General features: G+C 38.9%; 1 protein-coding gene across 6 annotated transcripts in view; it reads right to left on the bottom strand.

Annotated features, from left to right (window-relative positions):
• Positions 1–17,471, bottom strand: part of rptor (regulatory associated protein of MTOR, complex 1) — a 217,232-nt gene that overhangs the window by 107,635 nt on the left and 92,126 nt on the right. For all 6 annotated transcript variants that reach the window (XM_038278943.1, XM_038278944.1, XM_038278946.1 and 3 more), the window contains exons 8-9: positions 7,893–7,952; positions 46–146 (exon numbers count right to left, since the gene is read on the bottom strand). In XM_038278943.1, coding sequence (XP_038134871.1) covers positions 46–146; positions 7,893–7,952 — 161 coding nt within the window. The remainder of the gene's footprint in view (positions 1–45; positions 147–7,892; positions 7,953–17,471) is intronic.

Raw genomic sequence — 17,471 nt, 5'->3', positions numbered from 1 at the left:
TGATGATATGCCAAACCGTATATTAATGTTAATATAGAGACTCACCTCTGGGCAGCACGTTCCACGCGATAGTGTCTGTGATGGCGGTGAAGATCCAGTTGAGCTCTCCAAGGGGTGTGCGTCTGTCATTAAGCCTGCCAGGGATCCTGCAGTGCAACACAACACAGATGGCATTGTGTCAGCCGCTCTCACAGTGTCAGAGTTTACTCATAGCACCAAGTGGCAAATGTTCTGCACTATTACAACACCATGTGAAGAACTTAACATTCCAAAGCACCAAGTCTCTTACACAGAAAGATTAACAACTGAATATTCATGTGTTTTTGTGCCTCAGATCCACTGTGGGCTCAGATCAGACCGACACCAGGAACGAACGCAAAGTAAATCCAGCCTCAGTCTTTGATCATGTTCAAGATCAACAAGCCGAGATGTTTCAGGGGGCGGTTATAATGCAGCGATGTTTATTAGCTGTCTTTACAAAAAGAGCTGCATGAAAATAAATCAGTATTCTGATGTGAGATGACAAGGCGAATCAGCTGTAAAATATTTACAGAGGTGGCGTTAACCTGCTGAGAAGCAGAAATATTATTCATGAAAGATAAATGCTGTGTGTCCTACAGCGGGATCAGATAAAAAAACAACGAACTGTGAGATTAGAAAATTTCAGTTTTCATCTCTTGGTTTTCTTTATCTTGATTTCTTCTGTTTTTGTTACTTACTTTCTTACATTACAGAAAGATAACTTTGAAAAACATTTTTTACATTGTGATTTATCTATTCAGGAAAACAAATATATCTACTTGCATTGTTAAATCTTGAATTAACTGTGATTAAAACTTTTGTTTTTAGTTCACTTTAGTATCCACAACCAGGCTTGACCAATGCAAGACCTGTGGAATCAAATCTCAGGACAAAAAGAAGTAGGCCAAAAGATCTGAGAAAGGAAACCATTCTGCCCTGAAGTCAATGACATCTATCAGACTGGAACAGGTTATGGTTCCTCTGCAAGCAACAGGGAGAGCAACCATCTATAAAACAAGGAACGTAGAACAGTAATGATCCTTCCCAGGAGTGGCTGGCCTAGAAAAATGGCTCTATATGTACTTTAACAATTGATCCAGGAGCTCACAGAAGAACCCTTTCTCATTAAAGGCATCATTGGCTACAGTGAATGTCAGAGTTCATGCCAAAGGGAAATAAAAGGAGTATGCAAAATCAAATGATTGGACGTTATAAGGTTAAAAAAAAAAGTTACAAATCCCACTTTATCTAGTAAAAGTAGAAATGCAGAATTCCAGGAAAAAAACACCAAACATATGAAACATAGCGGTGGTGGCGTTATGGCCTGAGGCAGCCTTGCTACAAAGGACCTGGACAGCTTACTGTGAGATGGAACCGTTCATTCTGCCCTTTAGTAGACCTTGAGCTCAAGCACTCTTAGGTTGAGCAGATGAACATCGATTCAAAGCTCACCAGCCAGTCCCCCCCCCACTGACTGCCTTGAGAAAAATAATTTTCTCATCTCAACAAAATAATAATAATTTTACTTTGTTGATCTCACACTGGAGAAATTCACCTCTGCATTTAACCCATCCCCTTGGGAAGCAGTGGGCTGCCACTGTGCAAAGCCCGGGGAGTAGTGTGGGGTTAAGGAAACTCAGAGCGCAGGCTGTGGGGATCGAACCAGGTACTTGGATCCTTCTCAGAGGACAAGCGGACTGCTCTAATCACTAGAGCAATATTCCCGTAAATGGCGGACTTTTGTAGATGTTCTAAAGAAAGAAACTAAGATTCCAGTAAAAAAAAAAAAAATCACCAACAATGTAACAAAATGTTCGATATCTCATTTTGAAAAGGCACCATGAAGATGAGAACCTCTGCTTCTGGCATGCATTTGTCAGGACAAGAACATTATATACATTTTAGTGCTGTCAATCGATTAAATTTTTTAATCGTGATTAATCGCATCAATGCCTAAGTTAACTCGCGATTAATCGCATTTTAATCGCACATTTTTTTCCTGATTGAAAATCATTTAAATACTCTCAATGACATACAAAAAAATACATACAGGCTAGGTTTGTGCCAATGTTCTTTTTTTTTTATGAAAACAGGTCACAGACACTGATTTATGCCATAGAAACATTTGGCAAGAAGATGGGGAGGCATGTAGCAAAAAATAACAAATATGTAGGCAAAAAAAAGGCCCTGAAAACAGGCTGATGTAAAAGACAGTCTTTACAGTTAATACAGTCTTTTGAACAAAGACAAGCATTTTACCCTACTGCTATAAAATGTAGTCAATTAACCAAGATAATAATGAACAATTTTCAATCAATACATCAAAATCAATAGAATTATCGCCGTTAAAATCGCCTTGCGTTAACGCGTTAATAACGCGATAATTTTGACAGCACTAATATATTTATATATATATATTTATATATATACTTTATTTTTTTATTTAATTACCATTATTTAAGTACTCTTTCATTTTTACCCCCTTATATCTGATGAACTGAGGATAAATTCTGTCCTCCACTAAACTGACTCTAAGAAACATAACCTAAGTACAATAGTATTTGTATAAAATCTTAATTTGCACCTAGACGGTCACCACAAGCTGTCATTTCTAGACCTTTACTATCACCATTAGATTCCATGTTAGAGTAAAACCTGTTCATGTCCCCTTTACCAACAACATATCTTGACTTCATTCATTAAGCATCGTCCACCCATGTTTTGTAAATGAGTAGAGGGTGAACCTTTCCCGACCCAAGCCCTCTATTTCCAACTGTAAGCAACAAATAATAGCAGCTGTGAGGCTCTTGGCACTACAGGTCCTCCGTCTAACCAGCCAACTCCTGAGCGCTTTGACTGCCTGCCAAAGGTGTTTGAAAAGGCAGTAGTCAGGATGAACACTCAGCAGTTCATATCCTTGGGTGATTCTCTGAAATACATTTGGGAGGGGGGAAAGTCAGCTAAGAGGTGGATGGATGAAGAAAAAGATAGACGAATCACTAAATGGGTAAGAATACCCTCTGAAATGTTGAGGCTTAGGCCATCAATCAAACCTTGGGGAAGTTTTGTCCATCCCTTGTTTTATCATCCCACTTTCGTGTCCACTAATGCTCTTGTCTAATACCTTCGGGTATGTTTCAGGTTCCAAATAAAAGAAAGAGTACAACACAGAAGCTGCTCACATTAACTTCCCCCTTTAAAACACTTGAGACGTTCTTTTTTATATATTCAGCGGGAAACGTAAAGGCACGGACTTCATCATCATCTATCATTTAGCTTCTAGAAGTTAGGTTTTATTTCTATACAGATGCAGTCTTTTGTATGATCGGCATGTAGTTGCTATCTGGTAAAGTTAAAGTCGATAAATAACAAACCCAGTTATCAAGATGCAATGTTAAGTTTGGTATCGGCCATTTCAATCACTTGTGCTGATAAGTCAGTAAAACAATTCCAGTCCCAAGACATGCTGGAAGGATAATATCTGGATGACTCGACTGTCAATGCCGGAATTGACTCGCTTTTAGCCAAAATAATCACAATTTCTAATTTAAAATAAGGAGCAAAGAGAAGAACTTAGTGCATTTGTAGATGGGAAAGATGTCTGTGCTGTTTTTCTGACAGGATTTGAAAAAATTTTAATTTATCAGCTTACTCCACTGAAATGTCACAATTCGCTGCTACAATTGTCTGAAAGCATATTATGGAAGGAGGCGAGTACTAGCTGGAATGTCATCCAATCAGCTCGAAGTATTTTACTAAATGTCCCTCCTTTTCATGGATAGACTGAAGCCATCTGGCAGCCATCCCAGATTGATAACGTAGAACTCAACGCAGTTTCATACATATCGATCTGGCTACTGCCAGGCAAGGAAATTGGACCCCAAGTCTGACATTGAGGAGGCCTGCTAAAAACCTGTGTACCATAACTAAAAGAGCTTCTGTGTTTTTCATTTTACTAAGAGGGGGGAAATGCCCTTAATTAAAGAAAGACAAACTGTAACATTTTTAGCCACAGAGCTGAAGTTTTTTTATCAATGTAACTCGCAGTATATCTATAAATGCAGCAAACATGAGCCAGGTGTTGCTTTAGACATCTAGATTGCATTTAAAAGCTGTTACTTTCACCTGTTCTTCTAAGATATAGATTCAAACACTAGCAAATAGCATTACTGCATACGGTAGGTAAACATTTCAGAAAAGAGGTTAAAGTTAACATTTTAAAAAGGGGAAAGGGGGGTTTGAACTCTATATCTATTCAGGGTCGCTACAAATTAAAGTGACACAACAAGTCAGCTCCACAGTGGGTGGTGTTATTTATACTTTAAATTATGTATATTTTTAAGTGAAGGTGGCCAGGTTATTATTACCTCCACTTTGTCATGATTAATGCAGGAGACTCTTGATTACTAAGGTAGTTTAGATCATGTGACACTGAAATTTATATATACATTTATATAAATAAAATACACTAGATGTAAACAGGCTTACAAAGCACTGTCTGAACAGAAATAGACAGACATATCTATACTACCTTGGGTGAATAGGTAGCTCTTGACGTCACAAAGTAACGATGCATGAAGTATTTAATTACAGGATCAATGCAGCATTTCCGCTGTGTTCTAAACTAAGGGTTATTAAAGTGATATGATCCCTAAACAGAGTTAGAGATCAGAAGCCTGCTGGTGACTTCAGTACAGCACACTGTGTCATGTTGTGAAAAGACTGAAGAAGGCTTAATATGGATCATCCTACATGATCTGCACCAACACCCTCATCTTTGAGACAAAGGATGAGCAAGTATGTGAGGAGCCCACAATGGCAGGTAAAATCCACATGCCCTCAGCTTCGTGACTCCATTATGTAAAAACGCTACAGTGACTGGATCCGTCCAGAATGTGAGTTGGATAATCGTGGGAAGAAAGGAGACAGAAGGGTGCACAGATGGAGTAAAGACCAAAGAATGATCTAATTAATAAACAAATCATCAACATCCAACTATTCAAAGTTGCTGCTACGCTGAACATGTTTTATAACAAACGATTGCAGCATTTCAAAAATGATGAGTGATTACTGCCATTTCAATCCATGTGAAACCTTTAAAGGTGAAGATATGAGCAAAGAGAGTGTAATAGCTAGCTGTTTGCACATTCTGAAACCCATGCATTGGGTCTCAAAAAGGAGAATAGAGAAAATGAAGAGGAGTCAAAAAGTTATTGCATATACCAATTACATAAAGGCAGTGACTTATAAAACCATTAAAAAAGCTGTATATGGGGTTAAAGGATTGTATTTCTAGAAGGATATATCAAAAACAAATAAATGATAAAAACTTAATTAACCTCCAACATAAGCCATGTGACATTTATGGTTGTTTGAACTGTCCTTACAGCTCCCCAGGTCAAATGTCCGCAGGATGATTCAGAGAACGCAAGACATGAAAGCTAAAATAAGGACATGAGAGCTTGGAGCATAAAGGGAGAGGTTCAGTGTCGTCAAACCAACAGACGATGTCAGCGTGGCTGAGAAAAAAGAATATATGACTGGAAAAAAAAAAGCTATACTTCTTCAAAGGTGTTCATCACATCTCTAGTGGGCTCCCATCCTGCCTTTGGGAGTCCTTCAGCTCAAGCTCTGCCGCACTACAGCATCTCCTGCACAACTCCCATCAACTGGAGAGTGGTGGGGTTTGAGAAGAGATTAAAAGAGGCGATGACGGTGTGTACAAATCAAAAGATCAGAGGAAAACTAAACTAAAAGGACCGTGGTTACATGGGCGAGGAAAAACTGGAAAAATACATACTTGGATTATGAATAATTCTCATCAATAGTTCAAAGAAAAGGGAGAAGTTTTCTTATTTATTTGACATGTAAACTACATAAAAAATGCAAGAACACCCAACTATGCTGCTGTGTTAAAACACACATTTATAAAAAGCAATATTATAAGATATGACTGCATGCAAAATCAAAACACTTGACCATGGATGACTAAATCACACCAAATCAGAATGGTAATAAAAGAAAACCGAAAGAGAGGCATGTTTATTCACTCTTTAGTAGTGGTCACAAACCCTGTTCTTCAAGTCCCCCCTCCTGCATGTTTAGGATGTGTTTAAGTTTCAGCACTTATGATTCAAATGATTGCTACTCTTCTGCATGCTTTCAAGTGCCACAGTAGGCATTCATTTAGGTCAGGTTTGAACTGTTTTGTGTGTTGGCATAATGCACAAAAATAAACTACACACATATAGATAGTCACATAGATAAAATATGTGGTTATAGCTTTCCTAGGTTCCAAGTTTGTGGGATAGTAATACTTCACCTTAAGATCGGATAAAAAAAAACCTATTTCAGCTGCAACAAGAGATGTGCTGATTCAACCTTTTTGTTTCCGATACGATAGAGATATTGAATTGACCGATACTGATATTATTAGCATGAATTACACATGCTTTTATTACTTATATTGTAGAATGTTAAAAAAGGCTTAATCAATGAAGTGATATATTAAAATAACAACTGAACCATGTAATATGAACCAATGAGTTACAGTTGCAGACTCTTTCTATAATCATCTAAACATCAGAAGAATTTAAATACCACCCGATACAATCTGATATTAGTTTTTTGGCCAATATTGGACCAATGTTTTATATAAAAGCAGGTGCTGCTGAAACTGTTGGCGCCAGTGAAATTATCATCTCATTTGACTTTTTATTTCTCCATCAATCATGATAGTCAATGAAAGTTTAAGTGGAAGAACAGAGTTTCCATCGAGGTTCAATTAAATTGATTGGAGGGGGGTTCAGTATACAGCCAAATGAGGAAAGGTTATCTTCTTGGGGTGGGGGTTAGGTTAAGCACTATGGTGCGAATTAAGTTTATGTTAGGCTTAGAGTTAGGTATGTGTAGGTAATGGTTAGGAAAATAGTATGTCTTGTACATCTGCTCTGGAAGTTTCTTCCTGTAAAAAGGGAGTTTTTCCTCTCCACTGTCGCTACAAGCATGCTTAGTGTGAGGAATTGCCTTCAATTCAATGAGTCGATGCATCAACTGGTTTTCATTAGATAGAAAACTTTGAATCAATTTGACTGTATGAATCTGTTTGAATTGTAAAGTGCCTTGAGATGACATGTGTTGTGAATTGGGCCTATATAAATAAACTGAATTCAGTTTAATTATGGATTAGATTATAGGAATGAATGTAAAAAAGAATGGAAATCAATGGAAAGTCGCCGTAAAGATAGCAGCCTAGAACATGGGTTTGTGTGTGGGTGTCCACATTTTCCCGGCTGGTCTGCGGCAGACTGGTGTCACAGTTATTACTCACCTTCAACAAACTCAGTTTGACAGATAAACACATCATTAGGAGACTGCCGAGACGCTCTTCAAGTTCAACTCCCTCAGGCACTCTCAGACAGGATCTATTTTGTTTGTTTTTGCTAACTCACTTACCCTTTTAAAAAAAACAAGTCAACCATCTTAATAGACGAGAGTCATTTCACCCTCTTCTGTGCACTCGGTGTGGATCTTAGACACATGCTTCAGTGAAAACAGTAAAACTTTAGATGTAATGAGTGCTGGCATCATTCTAAGCATGGAGATGCCTGAGAGCAAGAGATGATCCACGTTCAGTTGCTCAACACCCAGAGGTTAATTCAGCAAATTTAAAGCTTTAAATCTGCCAAAGTGCTGCCACTTTGACAGTGAGAGGGAAACAAAGGCAAAGGATTACACCTTCGGGATACAAAACAACAGAGAGGGGAAGCGAGGGAAGCAGAGACAGGCAGAAGAAGGAAAATGGATAATGATGTCTCGAGACTCTGCCCTGCTGCCAATGGGAGCCAAAACTGTTGCGCCATGCTACTTACTTCTCAATGAGGTCTAACGTCACTCCTGGCACCAACGTGGCACTCTTTTGCATACAGAACCTGAAAGACAGAGGGAATATGTTACCAATCACAGTTAAAGAGAACATAAAAGACGTTAGAAGATCAAATGTTTGGCCTCCATGGTGCAAATTTTATTTCTCACTTTAGAGTCAAAAAAATAAATCATCCAAATGAAAAACGAAATGCAAAGATTGTGTGCAGTAAGGACTGAGGGGTAGGAATATTCTGGCTGAGTTATAGTCGAGCAGAAGGGGACAGTCTGTGGGAAATACAGACTCTTATTTCAGAAATTTCTGTCTTATTGTTTATTATGCCTGGTTAGGTCTGACAGGTCGGGCCAGCTGTAAGTCACAGCAGGCTGCTGTTCAGAGTCCTGACAGTTGCACGGATCGCCGGGAGTCATCACGCACCTGGAGGTAAGCAGGTGTGTGTGTGTGTGTGTGTGTGTGTGTGTGTGTGTGTGTGTGTGTGTGTGTGTGTGTGTGTGTGTGCTTTTTACACCTATAGTGAGCAGAGAGCAGCTGTAGGGAAGACGATGATAGAAATAAATCCTAACAAATCATTACCATTTAAAACACAAACAGGACTTTAATAATTATTAGCTTAGCAGGCATTAATGGTAATGATATGCAAATAGTTTAAAAAGTTTCCATCGACTCACAACCAATAAAAACAGAGTAAAAACAACATTGCAAAGGCAAAAAATCTAAACTTTTTCTGATTAAAAACATTAATTCTAAAGAAAAAAAGGGACTTTTTATGCTCAAACCGAACCCAACTCTTACAGTCTAAGCTACAACTATAAAAGACTGTGCCAACACAACATATACTGGGAATGATCATCACAGAACAACAACTACTCATACACCTGGATGCAGGGTTTATGCATGCATGAGTAACTCTTATTTAATGCTTTAATGCTCTTAGAATAACTTAATGCCATCCACAAGTACCCATGACTTATGTATGTATATATATATATATATATATATATATATATATATATATATATATACACATGGCAAAAGCCTTCGTCATCTTCACCATGGACAGGCTGCAGCCGTGTCCGGAATTCCTTGTTTTCCCGCCACTTTGGTTCAAATTTGCATTTTTCCCCATTCACATTTTAAAGCCATGATTATCAAATTTAATGAATTTTAATGCCAATTAAGGCCTTAATTTAAAAAATAAAAATTTAATGGCGTTTAATGACCCGCGGAAACCCTGTGGATGACAATACAGGTGCTGGTCATAAAATTAGAATATCATGAAAAAGTAGATTGATTTCAGTAATTCCATTTAAAAAGTGAAACTTGTATATTATATTCATACATTACATACAAACTCATATATTTCAGATGTTTATTTTGTTTAATTTTGATGATTACAAATGACAACAAATGAAAATCTCAAATTCATCATATCAGAAAATTAGAATATTGTGAAAAGGTTCAAAATTGATGGCCCCTGGTGCCACACTCTAATCAGCTAATTAACTCAAACCACCTGCAAAAGCCTTTAAATGGTCTTTCAGTCTAGTTCTATAGGCTACACAATCATGGGGAAGACTGCTGACTTGACAGTTGTCCAAAAGACGACCATCGACACCTTGCACAAGGAGGGCAAGACACAAAAGGTCATCGCTAAAGAGGCTGGCTGTTCACAGAGCTCAGTGTCCAAGCACATTAATAGAGAGGCGAAGGGAAGGAAAAGATGTGGTTGAAAAAAGTGTACAAGCAAGAGAGATAACCGCACCCTGGAGAGGATTGTGAAACAAAACCCATTCAAAAATGTGGGGGAGATTCACAAAGAGTGGACTGCAGCTGGAGTGAGTGCTTCAAGAACCACCACACACAGACGTATGAAAGACATGGGTTTCTGCTGTCGCATTCCTTGTGTCAAGCCACTCTTGAACCACAGACAGCGTCAGAAGCGTCTTGCCTGGGCTAAAGAGAAACAGGACTGGACTGCTGGTGAGTGGTCCAAAGTCATGTTCTCTGATGAAAGTAAATTTTGCATTTCCTTTGGAAATCAAGGTCCCAGAGTCTGGAGGAAAAGAAGAGAGGCACTTCATCCACGTTGCTTGAAGTCCAGTGTAAAGTTTCCACAGTCAGTGATGGTTTGGGGTGCCATGTCATCTGCTGGTGTTGGTCCATTGTGTTTTCTGAGGTCCAGGGTCAACGCAGCCACATACCAGGAAGTTTTAGAGCACTTCATGCTTCCTGCAGCTGACCAACTTTTTGGAGATGCAGATTTCATTTTCCAACAGGACTTGGCACCTGCACACAGTGCCAAAGCTACCAGTACCTGGTTGAAGGACCATGGTATCCCTGTTCTTAATTGGCCAGCAAACTCTCCTGACCTTAACCCCATAGAAAATCTATGGGGTATTGTGAAGAAGAAGATGCAATACACCAGACCCAACAATTCAGAAGAGCTAAAAGCCACTATTAGAGCAACCTGGGCTATCATAACACCTGAGCAGTGCCACAGACTGATCGACTCCATGCCACGCCGCATTGCTGCAGTAATACAGGCCAAAGGAGGCCCAACTAAATACTGAGTGCTGTACATGCTCATACTTTTCATGTTCATACTTTTCAGTTGGCCAACATTTCTATAAATCCTTTGTTTTTATTGGTCTTCAGTAATATTCTAATTTTCTGATATGATGAATTTGAGATTTTCATTTGTTGTCATTTGTAATCATCAAAATTAAACAAAATAAACATCTGAAATATATGAGTTTGTATGTAATGTATGAATATAATATACAAGTTTCACTTTTTAAATGGAATTACTGAAATCAATCTACTTTTTCATGATATTCTAATTTTATGACCAGCACCTGTATGCTCACTCTAGAACTTTCTCTGGTATATCGATATTAGGAAATTAGCTTGAAAAATGTGAATCCTATTGAAACATAACTTTATTTTAATATACATTCTTTCAGCTGGAAATTGATCCTCTCCCCAAAACTAGAGCCACTCTGCCAAAACGATGTAGAAATAAGACAATATTTATTAAATTAAGTGTATTTACCCTTCATTTAAGAAGGTAAATAACATGATTTACCAATGGAATTAGTCATTTAGATATATGCACTTGAAATAAGACAATGCAATTGTTTTGCTTATTCTAAAAGTAAATTTTCTTGTTCCATTGGCAAAGTGTCTCACTTAACTTGTCAATTTTAAGAAAAAATGACTTGAGATTTAAATTTTTTCCAGCGTGATAGTGGCTGCAGAATACAGAAGAGAGGAGAATTTGTATCATAAAGAGCCGTGTAAACTCCATCCACCCGTGTGATTTAATAAATAAAACCAAATGGTGGAGAGTGTTTCAATTGTAAGATAAGCTTCAATGAATTTTGATTAACCTTTGAGCCCGTAAAGTCAAAGCTGTGTCTTAGTTTTATTGCCGACTCTTAGACTGATCCCTAAATATCAATGGCTCCCTCACGAGAATAAGTGGGCCTAGTTTATTCAGCAGCATGTGGAGCTGCCACCATCACACTTGGATGCACATCTGAACACCAAACTGACTCAAGTCAACCATTCGTAGCAAAATTTGTATCCAGGATCAAATCCAACCCGACTGGCTGTGACAGAGGCTGCTGTGATTTCATTTTCTTTTCCAGAAGAATGATCAGCTCTAACATGACAGCAGCACGGTTTTCTGGCTCTTCAAAGATCAGCCAGAGTCCTGAGTGCACCTGACACTCATGAAGCGAAGAGCAGGAGCAATCTGATCAGCACAACTTGTACTAAGGCCTTTCTGGTCAGAAACTCCTTACTTCAAAGTTAAAACATGCAAAATCTGGTCTTATAAAAAATACCAGAGACCAGCTATATCAATTCCAATAAACATAAGCCATAAGCCAATAATCTTTTTGCCACAAAGATAACACAGCCCTAAGATTAAGGGTTTTGTTTATGCCTTTTTTATGCTTCGGGGCAAAATGTAATCAATTAATCTCCAGACATAAACAGTGGATTATTAAGAATTTAGATGGGATGATAAATAGACAGACTAAGTAAACATCAGAAAGGTAAAAGGTTAGTTTACATCAGGATGGGACTTTGATTCAGCCGTCTGTGGTGAGGGGCCAGAACCGTTCAAAAGGTGACAGGAGGGAATAAAACAGGAACCCCAGCATTGAAGGTCAGAAGCAATCGGGGCATTTTATCATTCATACCAACTATGATTATGATCCACAAGCTGACTTTATCCTTGCTTTGTGAAAAGCCGTATTTGTGCTCTTTAAAGATCATTAACAAGCTCGGACATTCTGGGCAAACACTTTGATCAGACAAAAGTTATGCAGCTTAACTCCAACTAGTCAAAACTATAAAAACAACAAGGTTGAATGTGCTCAGCATATCGGAGGAAATGAAATAACCAAAAGCAAAATGTTTGAAGGCAAGAAACTGAAATTGACCATCTTTTAAAGTAGCTAAACTGAAGTTATCTGTAAACCAACTTCTGAGGTGGACAGAGTTATTTTTTCTTTTAAACTAAGTTTCTGTCACTTCAAATAATGTTTTATTCATCCGACTATAGCATCTCCTAAAGCTATTAGAAATATATATGTGGTCTTTTTCATGTTTCTTCTGTTTTAAACAGCCAATGAGTAGCAAATTTAGAAATCTGTTTTTTTTCAGCCTGTTCTTCTTAAAGAGTTAAGATACCCACCATGAAGAGAGAAAGAAAACATATAGTTGTAGCTACATTGACTTAGAATAAAATCAGGCTCAGTCCAAACACCACAAATTGGAAAAGCAAATTGGAAGTTATGTCCAAATAGGTCTGGCAGTAAGAAAGGAGGTAGGAAGAGGAAGCAGGATGCTTCCACCCATCCATCCATCCATCCATCCATCCATCCATCCATCCATCCATCCATCCATCTTCCTCCGCTTATCGTGGAGGAGCAGCGGCTCTACTCCGAGTCCCTCCCGGATGACCGAGCTTCTCACCCTATCTCTAAGGGAGAGCCCAGCCACCCTACGGAGGGAACCCATTTCGGCCGCTTGTATCCGCGATCTCGTTCTTTCGGTCATGACCCAGGTCAGTGACCATAGATGAGGGTAGGAACGTAGATCGACCGGTAAATCAAGAGCTTCGCTTTTTGACTCAGCTCTCTCTTCACCACGACGGACCGGTACAGCGCCCGCTTCACGGCAGACGCTGCACCAATCCGCCTGTCGATTCCAGTCATAGTTAATTTTGCATTGGGACCTCCAGACATTCTAATCTGGTGCTTAAGAACTAAAGGGTTTCCCCCACAATCCTTTGCACGACTGGAGGTATGGGCACAGCCTTCCTCATCAAGTTTAACAAAGTTACATTCTTTCTCTTATGTAAACTCCAAGATTGCAAGGTTCAGACATTTAATCCATTTGTGTAACTTGTGTTGGACTATGTAGTTCTTTTTCAAAAGGCTCAAGTCCCTATTGAACTAGGATCAACCAAGTGTAATACTGTCTCATAATGACATCCGTAACGCAGAAGGCTGTCCGGATTCAGCAGAACAGTCTGAAGATCTCTTGATCATCAAGTGTTTTTACTGTGGACCCAAAGAAGTTAAAGAACGAGTCACAATTAGGACTGATTTTTCTCCTGTATGGGTGCTTCCACCCTCTGCATGGGATTTTTATTGCCAGGACAGTTAGAAAAACCCCAGCTGCTGATTGGTGAAAACGCACTAGTTTCAGTAGAAACAGATGGTTTAAAACATGGTGACAAAAAACATTTATTACCGTTTGCAGTAAAACTGGGCAGCAAACACTCATTTCAAGTCAAAACAAAAGTCCATACTAAAACAAACAAAAACTTTATTGGCCAATGCCCAAGAAAGAGGTGTTAAGCTTTCCTATGAACCACAGATTGGTATAGCTATATAGAGAAGAACACATAAACATGAGCGGACTAAAGTACAGAAGGGCTGCCGGGTACATATAATGAGGAAATTGAAGGATTACTACACACAGAGAGCAAAGATGGTGGAACTTAATTTGGACTGGTGAAAAAAAGGCTGAGCAAACGCGTGGGCGATCAGTGCAGAGGGGAGAAAGTGAGCATGTACATATTAAACTTTGAAGAGGGAAATTAAGTGGACCCAATGTGAGGTAACTACGATGCTGCTCCCAGGGCGAGAGAAAGGAGAGGAGGAGTGGGAGGAACTAGTGTCTTCTCTGCTCCCTGCTGAGGTGGCCGGAGTCTACAGCTCATTACCCCTTCAATCAGCCTTCCTCTTCTTTTAGTGCTGCATGTACTGGGAGGACTGGCAAGCTGTTCCTCGGCAAGTTACTGACCAACAATATAAAGCAGCATATTGGGACTGAAATTAATGTTGCTGAAAACAATCTAACAAAAGGTTATTAAAACCAAAACATTGACTTAAGAGAAGATGCTTAAGTTAAGAGGGCAAATTTAGGGGTATAGAGCTAAATAGAGGGAAATCCTGGAAGATAACCTGTTAAAGGCTGCAAAACCCTCTAGACTTGGAGGGTTTACTATCCAGGAGGACATTTACCTCACAGCTAAAGTAATAATAAATTAATTACGTCCACAAATATTTAGCATTAGTTTGGCCCACTCAAAGCTCAGACCCTTGTTCAATTCAGGATGTGTGGGAAAAAATTAAAATGTCTTCACTCAACAAGTTTGAGAAGAAGCTATTTAAGCTGGATTCTAATGGGCAGATCTGTTAGAGACATACCCTAAAACAAAAAGACTGGTTCTACAAAGTACTGACTATATCTTGCTGCACTACTAGTAATGGGGCATAGTCACGTTATACGCCTATACAAAAAAAGACCCCCCAAAGATTTAATCATGATAAAATAAAAATGGCATACACCAAGCATCAGTCCTAATAGTGTTTAGACTGTCTGCTTTGAGCCTAAACTGAATTCCGGCATTGGGTGGAAAAAAACAAAAGCAGACATAAACAGATCTAGCACCATCTGCTGGCAGACAGCTAGAATGCGACAAGGAATGCAGCTGCTTTGTGTCTGACGTCCTGCGATGTGTTAAGGGAAATTGAAAACTCACAGTGGTCAAATACCAAACAATATTATTAAAATAAACCGATCTAGATCAACTCTTAAGTTCTAGTGAATCCTCTCAAAGAGTCTCCAATCAGAACTTAAAGGAAAAAGTAAGTTGTTTCTAACAAATGCAAACAGGGAGACAGTATAAATGTAAGAACTAATCAATGAATCAATTTAGTAGACCTTTTGTACTGTAGAGACTAAGAACAGCATTGATATCACTAGTATCAGCACATTTATTATCAAAAGACATTTATTCTAACAGATCAACTTAGCAGGTCCGTTTGAACGGCATTGTAGCTTTAGCCTTCGCTTCGGTGAACAATAATGTTCAAACATAAGGTTTGTGGCACTATTTAAGTCTTGTCATTTTTAGAATCAAATCGCTTTTTGTTTTTTCCACAATAAACCTAAGAATTTTCATAATTATTTTCAAACTTCATTGGGAAAGTGTCATCTAGTTTAGCTACATTAGGCTACTTCCTAGTTCACCCCATGCACACATACGCGGTAGTATATGTTCTTTGTTAATGTAAAGATTCACAGAATTACATAATTTACTAAAGACCCGAGCAGAACAATGTGTAAACACAAAAATAACTAATATTATGCCAGCAAGATGCAGTTGTATATGTCGTATAACTTTACGCACCTTTAGAATCTTTACAATAAAGACAGTTTTGTGTTGGTCTATCACATAAAACCCAAGTGAGCTTCTTTTTTCTCTCGTTTTATATTTTTTGTAAAGACCTTCCTCTCATTCTTTGTAAAGGTCAGGCAGCTATGTTCCGTCCCTGGCATTTGTTCAAATGTGCTTGTACCATCAAGTAAGAAAATAATCTATGCCTATGCATTTACCACTGTGCTGAAACACAGGCAGGGCAGCAAAACAGCTCTCCTCCAAAAGATATATGCACACTTGAGCATAGAAAAGCCAAGCTCTGAGCTGTATTCCATTAGTATGCGTGATGAGGTTTTCTGGGGTAAACCTGCTGCTCCTTTCGAATCCAAATGAGTCTCAAGAAACTCCTCACCTAAAGCCTATGCAGCGTTATGTAACCGTTTTCTCTGTGCTTCATCCTACATCAAAAGACAAGAGGGAGAAGATGAATATGTCAACATTTTTACAAATAATTTACATTTCTGTTATTAAAGCTAGCGCTCCTGAATAAAATCAGCGCTCTGTGTGTGTGTGTGTGTGTGTGTGTGTGTGTGTGTGTGTGTGTGTGTATATATACGCGCTCTCTTGAAAGCTTAATTTCCCCCGTTTCTTCCACAGACCCTGGGAATGGGAGGGAGAGCAGCAATCGTTCTGAATAAACATAATGAGGCTCTATTGTAATGTGTGCATACAACCAAGCTGCTGCTACTTTTACAGTTAACTCGCATCTGGTTTTCTGGCTTCAAACAATGTTTGATAATGAAATCTTACTTAATTCTATTTGATTGTATCTGACCAAGATTTGCAGCAGCTACCACAGATCAAGGTTGTGTTAGACACCCCCCAACAACAGCTTCTATGACATGCAAAATTAATCACATGTATGCAAAAAAAAAAAAAAAAGAAAAATTGTATCCAAAGGGAGGATTAGCCTTTGAACACTTGTTTTAGAGCCAGGCTGAAGAATGCAGGGGATTCATTTGGCAGTTGAATCTTTCCTAACTGGATGGATTTTATCTGCCAGGAGGTTATAATGAGGTTAGCTCTTCATAACAAGCCTCAAATTCTCTAGTTGAGCTTTTTCTTCCGACTTAAAACCAAGCTGATGCCCAACAGGTGCTGGAACCCACATTCACATTTACTAACACATTAGGGAGCATAGAATTAAAGAAATGTCATTAGTGTTCAAGGCAAAGATGCCCGTTTATTGTAATCCAATTTGAATTCAGAGGCTCAGAGCATTAGAAGAATAAAACATTGTAACGATAATGATGGTGGCCAAATGCCTGTGAGGGAGGTAATTGCTGTTCTTGCTCATTATTGCAAGATGGAGGACAACCGAGCTGTTGTGTGTCAGCCTGATAACTTTAACAACTAAGCATCTGAGAGGTTGGGTGTGGAACCACTGTAGCCTTGAGCCAGGCATGCACTGTACGATATTTTCAATCGTCGCATGCAGCTACAGCTCAAACTTTATGTTGAAACCGTAGGGTTTAAAAGCTCCCAGCTCACGGTGTATGTTCTCCCACTATGCAGCCCGACGCTCTGATGCGATCGCATCACTGCCAAACTGATCCATCTATCGATCTGACGCTCCACCCATCCCTCACTCATGAACAAGACCCTGAGATACTTTAACTCCTCCCCTTGAGACAAGGACTCTCCATCGACCTTAATAGGGGAGTCCACCTTTCTCCAGTTGAGAACCATGGCCTGGAGAAAGGTGGACTCCCCTCTTCACTGAATTCATTTGATCTATTTTTCCATTCATTTATATAAATCTGTTTAAATTTTAAATTCTAACATTATGGTCCCTTAGCCAGAAAATAATAAAACACA

Source organism: Cyprinodon tularosa, unplaced genomic scaffold, assembly GCF_016077235.1.
Source record: "Cyprinodon tularosa strain WSP-4 unplaced genomic scaffold, ASM1607723v1 ctg146, whole genome shotgun sequence".
Taxonomy (NCBI): Eukaryota; Metazoa; Chordata; class Actinopteri; order Cyprinodontiformes; family Cyprinodontidae; genus Cyprinodon; species Cyprinodon tularosa.
Note: the sequence above shows the minus strand (reverse complement) of the source record. Positions and strands in the feature narration are given on the sequence as shown.